The 8,042-nt window shown below is 43.2% G+C and overlaps 1 protein-coding gene across 11 annotated transcripts in view; it reads right to left on the bottom strand.

Moving 5' to 3' along the window:
• Positions 1-4,394: 4,394 nt before the first annotated feature.
• The window catches only part of LOC700897 (uncharacterized), an 86,285-nt gene continuing 82,637 nt past the window's right edge, over positions 4,395-8,042 (bottom strand). For 7 of the 11 annotated variants that reach the window (XM_077993542.1, XM_077993535.1, XM_077993540.1 and 4 more), the window contains one exon: positions 4,395-6,183. In XM_077993542.1, coding sequence (XP_077849668.1) covers positions 5,493-6,164 — 672 coding nt within the window. In that variant the 5' untranslated portion in view covers positions 6,165-6,183 and the 3' untranslated portion in view covers positions 4,395-5,492. The remainder of the gene's footprint in view (positions 6,184-8,042) is intronic. The other 4 variants (XM_077993534.1, XM_077993538.1, XM_077993537.1 and 1 more) reach the window with 1 other exon arrangement.

The following is an 8,042-nucleotide window of genomic DNA, read 5'->3' as shown; positions in this document are numbered from 1 at the left end:
AAACCTTTGGTATTTAACAAGCCTTTCAAAATCAAGTTCTAGATTATCATGCTAAATCAGCCAATTCTAAGGTTGTTTAAATATAAAATTTGAATGAACTCCATGGTCTAAGTCAAATTACCTATGATAATCCGTTATCAATGCTATGCACCTAAATTGGAGAAACATAAGTCCAATATTAAGCATGGATTCATAAAGAAGCAGGACTTAAGAACCTTAAGATTTTGTTGTTGGGGGTTCTTCATTCCATAACTCGTCATGGAAAAGATAAAATGGTCCAAGTTGAATATATTGATGTGGTGACTTATAAATGGTGGAAACAGTTTAAAACCAATGTTTGGTTCCATTTTCCTGGAAAGACAATCAAAGCTTCGGTTACATTTGGTTACCTGATGAGCCATTTAAACATTTATAAAGGTATTTCATTCAATTGTCATTTTTCAATGCTTGTTATCTGGTGGTGTAGGGGCTTTCCCATGCAAGAGGGCATGTGTAACAGTGAATTGTTATGCTACAGTGTGTTTTCACCTGGTGGAGAAAGCTTCTTATGGTTCACTGAGGACAATCCCTTCACAATCTAGAACCCAAGGGTTGGATCTTCTGGCAACCTCAGAGAGGGACTGTCCTTGCCATCCACCACAGCGAAACTTTGGAGCCTTGAATCTTGGGTTTATAATCTCACAACTGAGAAGGGTCCCTCCACACTCCTGGAACTCTACAGCCATTGGAACCCTTAGGGTAGAGCTAACCAGGAAAGTTTCTCCCCAGAAGAAGATGGCATCCTTGATGTGAACAGCTTTTCCCAAGATTGCAGATCAAAATTTCTTCTATCATGAGACTCTTTATCTTTGAATATTTTTTCCTTGTTTATGCCTCTATTAACAACAGGAATGAAAATGGGGTCTATTTTGTGCGCTTCTAGGGTATACTTTTATTTGTGAAGGATTTTGCAGCCAGCCTTATACATGAATAAACTTATACTTCAATAGATAAAAGATGAAGGCCCAGTGTAGGTGAGAAACTTCAGTGGTATATCTGTTGCCTCATAATCAGTTTTCCCCTTAACCCACATCATGGATTAAAGAGAACATTGCCAGGAGGCCTTCACTCTGTAAGAAGGACATCATTTGTTAGGTCCTTTTTCCAGGGTTTAGAATAAAAGAGGCAATAATTAGAAATGTCGCCCTCACAATAGGCTCTACAGCAAATTCTACTTTAAAGGCTGTCGTTACACAACAGACTTTAAATTCTCTTGTGAAAGTTATGCTAAGTAATAGAATTAGCTAAACAGAAAAGTACCTGTGCAGCTGCTGACACTTGTGGCCTACAGAGAAATACATCAAATGTAAATTATAAAAATTCAGTTGTAGGGGATTAGTGAAGAGACCCTCTAGTCAAGCAAGTAGACTATCTAGCACATTCTTTAATCTATTTAATTTTAGGTATTTTGGTTTATGGGGACCCTGGGTAAGGAGCATACTCCAAACTCTTGGTATTATCATCCTAATAGTCATAATAGTCTCCCCGGTGTGCTGTATTCTCTCAGAGGTTGTAAATGCTTGCCAGACATCTCTAGGACATCAAATGGTCTCTCTTCAACTGGAATGACAAAAGCTGAGAGAAATGGGTGACTATGGGGACACTGCAACTTATGAATGACGTGCTGAGACCCAAAACCCAAAATGATGGCAACTGAGTGACCCTAAGTTTTGTTCACACTCTCACCTAAGTGAGAACCTGGCCAAAAAGGGGGAATTTTTGAAAACAAAATTATGGGAAGCCATTATTTTGGACTGAGCTCATGTGCTAGGCCCCAACAAACCAAACCAAACTAAAATGGAGTGACTCATGCTAAATATGACATAATCAAGCCAAGGCTTTAAGAAAACACTGATCCTAGAACAGACCAGGTTTTGTTTTTCTCTTGTAAACAGGATGTTCCAGCATAAGGTACTCTCTACTCAGTCCTTATTCTCTCCTTGCAAAACACACGATTCTGTTTCCAGTAGGTTTCAAAATCATATAAGTACATTTACAACAGTAATAGTAACATCAATGACTGAGGTTTTGGTCAACCTGTCAAAATTGAGAAAATGACCAAAAGGGGGGAATTGTTAAAGCAAATTAAATATGGCCCGAGAAGGACTCTGTACTTCTATATTTGAGTCCTTGTGGATGAACTGTAGCCTAGCTTAATAGACAAAATTGAAAATCTAACTTAATAGTATGCACCCATAACAATAGCAGAGTGTTGGCCAATCCCAGGGGCATACTTTAACCACTCAGACTACTTAATGTTCAGATTGTGTTCAAATAAGGCAAATGCTGAGCTGTAACCAAATCCCGCCGTTTCTGACTTCCAATTCCTATCGTTTTTTGTCCATAAATTTGTTCTGACCACGAGGCATCCCTGGAATCTCTCTGAATCTGCTGATTCTGGGGGCTGCTCAATTGGTGAATTGTTCATTGCTCAATTAAACCCCTTTAAATTTAATTCGGCTGAAGATTTTCTTCAAGAAACAAAGGAACTGAGACACCAACAGTTTCTGGAACTTAACCAAGGTCATGCAGCCAGAAGTGGAGCAGCTGGAATTTGAACTTGAGCAGGCTAGTTCCAGGGTCCATGCTCTTATCACTATGCTGCCTCTGAAATCAGACTAGCAGTAAGAGACTGGAATATGTAAGTAAGGTCTCATTTCTGCTAGATTTGAATTCTGCTTTGGCTCATCAAAAGGCTTAGTGGGCCGGGCTCGATGGCTCACGCCTGTAAACCCAGCACTTTGGGAGGCTGAGGTGAGCGGATCACGAAGTCAGGATATCGAGACCATCCTGGCTAACACGGTGAAACCCCGTCTCTACTAAAAATGCAAAAAGTTAGCCGGGCGTGGCAGCGGGCGCCTGTAGTCCCAGCTACTTGGGAGGCTGAGGCAGGAGAATGGCATGAACCCGGGAGGCAGAGCTTGCAGTGAGTCGAGATGGCGCCACTGCACTCCAGCCTGCGCGGCTGAGCGAGACTCCGTCTCAAAAAAAAAGAAAAAAAAAAAGGCTTAGTGATCCCACTTAACACGCATGTACAATGTGCTGTGCAAGGTTGCAAAGGAGGAACTATAAAGGTTTTTCAGGTGTTCCTGGCCAAAGTAAAGTTGTGGACAGAGAAGCAGATCAAGGAGCCAGGTGACTGGGGAAACATGAGCATTTATTAATAGTAATTACTATGCATTTAATGTTGAGACTACGTACACCATTGCATTTAACCTACAGGGAACACATTTATTGAATACAGAAATTGCTGAAACTAGTTCAGCTTTGTCTTAAGAAATGACTAACATTACTATTACTATAGACCATCATCCTTTCTCCCATTTTTTTTTCCACACCCAGCCACTCCACCTCAGAAGACCAAGCCTCCATGGAGGCTGTCAGTGGTGTCTTCTGTTGCTAGGATTCATTATCTTCAATCTTTCCTCTCACTGGTTCTATGGCCACTGAACTGCGAGCTCTTTGAGAACAGTGACATTGCCTATCCCGCTCGTATGTCCCTCCACTACTGCATGTATCCCCCTGAGCTGTGATTTATCCCCTTGGTCATTCTTGAAGTCAGGTACCAGTATGCCCACCAGTGGCAGGGTGAGCAAATGGTGGTGCATTCACCAGTGGTGTTCTTATCTGTCTGTGTAATCTAGGCATTTATGACAGTGTCTGGCACGATGTGTAGTTGGTCAAAATATTTATTGAATAATCAAATACTTAATCATGTTTGTTCACATTTTAGGGAAGCAAACTAAAAGATATCCAAATGTTTCTAAGTTTTCTAGGCTCATCAATGAAAGAAAATAGACAGGAATTTGAAGTTGAAAATACTAAATTGCTCTTAGATTATGTTTCTGGACATTTCCTGTCATGTATTTATTCAGAACACTGAAAGAAGATTGTTGATTATGCCAGATGAAAAGCAAATAGTCCATTTGGGGTGGTGAGGCTGCTGGAGAGCTGGTGATGTTCTGTTTGTTGATGTGGATGCTGTTTACAGAGATGTGCGCTGTGTTTCCAGAGACTGTAAAAACAGTGAGTTATACATGAACGAGGTAGACTTTCCTGCATATATATCTCAATAAATGTTCTTAAAGCAAATATTACAAATCCAAAAAATATTTTTCCTATGAAATTTAATATTACTTTAAACTAATTATCTTTCTCTTCAATCAGAATCAAGTTAGTAAGGATCTCAGAGGTCATAAAGTCTACCTCGGCCCTGACATGCTTACATACATGCACAGAGTAGGCTGAATAGGAGTACCCTTGAAATGCAAGAGAGAAGCTGGAAGGCATAGTTCATTAGTGATAGAAAATCATTACTTTGCAATCAACATAGTAATAAATGATTAGGGCAAGTATTTTTGGAGGGTGTTTGTAGCACTTTAATTATCAAGAGAATATAAAAATGCATTCAAATAAATGAAGAAAAATGGGTAAACAAATGGACACATTATGAAGATTTCTAAGGTTCAATTAACATCTGAGAACTTATCAACCTCTCAGTTATCAGGGAAGCCATAAGCCATTGGATCCACAAACATTAAAAAGTCTCACAATCCTGTGTCAGGAAGAATGCTGACTATCAGAAGTGCTGGGAGAAGCTCTGGAAAGAGCTTTGTAAAAAGCTCTTAAGCAGCATCCACTAATGCCAAACACCTCCATGAGCAGCAACTCCAATCCCAGCTGCGAAATGCTCAGGCTGAACTCAAACGAGAGGCAGGTGCATTCATAGCAGAGCCAGTCGTGATGGTCATACAGTGAAGACAGCAAATGCCCACCAGTGGCAGGGTGAGTAAATGGTGGTGCATTCACCAGTGGTGTAGACCAACCAGCCACTCCAGATCCACTGGGATCCACAGGACTTTGCAGACACAGGCCGCCTATAAATTCATTAATCACCTGGGGCCCGAGTCTTTTTGTCCGTAGAGCCATTCCCATCTTGGTACTGAGATGTGGTGGTGGAGACCAAGGATCCCTCGAACTGGTCCAGGGGTGGGAGGAGCTCTGCGAAGTCAGGGAATGACTGTGTCTGGCAAGAAATTGGAGCCATAAGGGCTCTGAGGTAACAAGGAGACTAGGGCTGAGTCTGGGAGTGATCGTAAGTTTGGGATTGGGCCAGGACTTGGGATTGGGCTAGGACTAAGCCTGGGCCTGGGCCTGGGCCTGGGCCTAAAATTGGAGTTGGAGCTGGAGCTGGGGCTGGGCCTGGGAGTAAGCCTGACTTGGAATCGGGCCAGGGGCTAGGATGGAGCCTGGACCTGGGATTGGGCCTTGGCTTTTGAGTGGGCCTGGAATGGGGCTGGGATTGGGCCAGGGGCTAGACCCAGGGCAGCCAAACGCCCTCCTGGGCTCTGCACCCAAAGATACTTCAGGCCTGGTGGAGGCTGAAGATCATGAGTTCCACCACTGGGAGAATTCCCAAGGGGCCAGGCTGACTGGGGGCAGAGGCCGCGACTTCAGGGAAAGGGGGCACAGTGCGAGCTCTGTGGGCTGTGGCCTGCCTGGGGCTGCCCCTGCTGCCCGGGCCGCTGCTGCTGGGGCTGCTGCTGCTGGAGCTGCTGGGGTTGCTGGGGCTGGACCTGCTGCCGGGGCCGCTGCTGCTGGGGCTGCTGGAGCTGGAGCTGGAGCTCCTGGGGCTGCTGCTCCTGTTGGGGCTGCTGCTGCTGGCGCTGCTGGGGTTGCTGGGGCTGGGCCTGCTGCTGGGGTTGGGCCTGCTGCTGCGGCTGCTGGGGCTGCTGGGGTTGGACCTGCTGCTGGGGCTGCTGGGGCTGCTGGGGCTGCTGGGGCTGCTGGGGCTGCTGGGGCTGCTGGGGCTGCTGGGGCTGGACCTGCTGCTCAGGCTGCTGCTGCTGAGGACGCTGCTGGAACTGCTGGAGCTGCTGCTGGAACAACCGCTCCCGAGAGCGTTTGGCCCGGCGATTCTTGAACCACACCTGCACTTGGTACTCCCCGAGGTTGAGCATCTCCGCCAACTTTTGTCGTGTGTCATAGCCTGGGTACGGCTCCTTCTTAAAGTGATTTTCTAGCACTTCCTGCTGTTTCCAGTTGTAGACTGTGCGGTCTTGCCGCTGTCTCTTTGGAAGGCCTGGGGATGGTGGAAGGCCTCGGGGATGCCTAGGGTCTTGCATCCTGGGTCCTGCTCTGTTCCTGAACATAATTAGAACAAATATTATCAATGAATGCTGAAACTACTGACTAGAAGTTTATTGGTAAACAGGATATTGACATTATCTCAACTTTTCTTCCCACACATTTATTCATTACAAAGGGAAAAGATGCCTTACAGTACACCACAAAGTGATCAGAGCTCACATCACCAATAAAACAGACATTACGTGCTCCCTAATGTGTTACACTAGTATGGGATACGACTTCACCTACATAATATTCCTGCCAGACATACATATCCTGAACCTAATCATATGAAGAGAGAAAAAACAAAATCAAGGGACATTCTACAAACAATTCCACAATTGCTTTCCTCTTAAAAAATGTCAGTATTGTCTGGGTGTGGTGGTTCATGCCGGTAATCTCAACACTTTGGGAGGCCAAGGTGTGCGAATCACTTGAGGCCAGGAGTTCAAGACTAGTCTGGGGAACATAGTGAAACTCTGTCTCATAAAATAAAATAAATAAATAAAATAACATAAAATAACATGACATAAAACAACCTAACATAACATAACATAAAATAAAATAAGCGAGGTGTGGTGCCACATATTTGTAGTCCCAGCTACTTGGGAGGCAGAGGCAGAAGGACTGCTTGAGCCCAGGTGGTCGAAGCTACAGTGAGCTATGATCACACCACTGCACCACTGTACTCCAGCCTGGGCAACAGGGCAAGACTCTGTCTCTAAAATAAATAAATTAATTAAAATTAAAATTAAAATAAATGGCAGTATCAAGAAAAACAAAAACAAAGGCTGAAGAATTGTTTCAGATAAAAAGAGACTAAAGAGATGATTAAATACAATGTGGATTCTGAATTAGATCCTAGATGGAAGGAAAAATTTACAAGGAACATTATTTGGACAACTGCCTAAATTTGTATATAAAATGTATATTATATAATATTAATGTTAATTTCCTGAAATTGATTATTGTGATTATGTAAGAAAATAATCCTTGTTTTGTTCTTAAAAGATCTAAAACTTTTCTTTTTTTCTTTTTCTTGAGTCAGTTTCACTCTATTACCCAGGCTGGAGTGCAGTGGTGTGATCTCAGCTCACTGCACCTCCAACTCCTGGGTTCAAGCTATTCTCATGCCTTAGCCTCCCGAGTAGTTGGGACTACAGGCACATGCCACCATGCCTGGCCTGGCTAATTTTTGTATTTTTAGCAGAGATGAGGTTTTGCCATGTTGGCCAGGCTGGTCTCGAACTCCTGACCTCAAGTGATCCACCTGCTTCGGCCTCCCAAAGTGCTGAGATTACAGGCGTGAGTCACCACACCCAGCTAGATCTGAAGTATTTAGGGGTAAAACATCACTATATCTGCAAATTATTCTCAAATAGCTCAACAAAAAATTAAAAGTAAATAAATAACATCAAATAATATGTAAAAGTCTAAACTAGATGTGGCAAAACGTCAATATTTGACAAATGTAAGTGAAGGACATACAAGTGTGTATTATTCTTGAAACTTTCCCATAGGTTAGAAATTTTTCAAAATAAAAAGACAAATGAGATATAGAAGAAGAAAATATCTTACAAGTAACAGTCTATACTTTCCCCAAATACCTCCAATCTTAAGAAACTTACTGCATCTTTCAAGGCAACCCAAGCCATTATTACAATACACTGGACCCAAAGACAAACGCCCTGCTACTCCATCACCTGGGCCATCAAGTGGCCTGGTTCTGCCGCAAATAAAATCATCCCTCTTCCCAAATAACAGCTCCTTAGGTACTTGAGTATGATTTCATTGTGCCTAGCTATTTCTTTGTTTTTGGGGTCAAACATTTCCTGTCTCTTTGTACATTATCCTGTGACATGGTTTCTGGTATA

This window comes from Macaca mulatta, chromosome 2 (assembly GCF_049350105.2).
Source record: "Macaca mulatta isolate MMU2019108-1 chromosome 2, T2T-MMU8v2.0, whole genome shotgun sequence".
In the NCBI taxonomy this organism is placed as follows: Eukaryota; Metazoa; Chordata; class Mammalia; order Primates; family Cercopithecidae; genus Macaca; species Macaca mulatta.
This window is presented reverse-complemented; position numbering and strand designations above follow the sequence as displayed.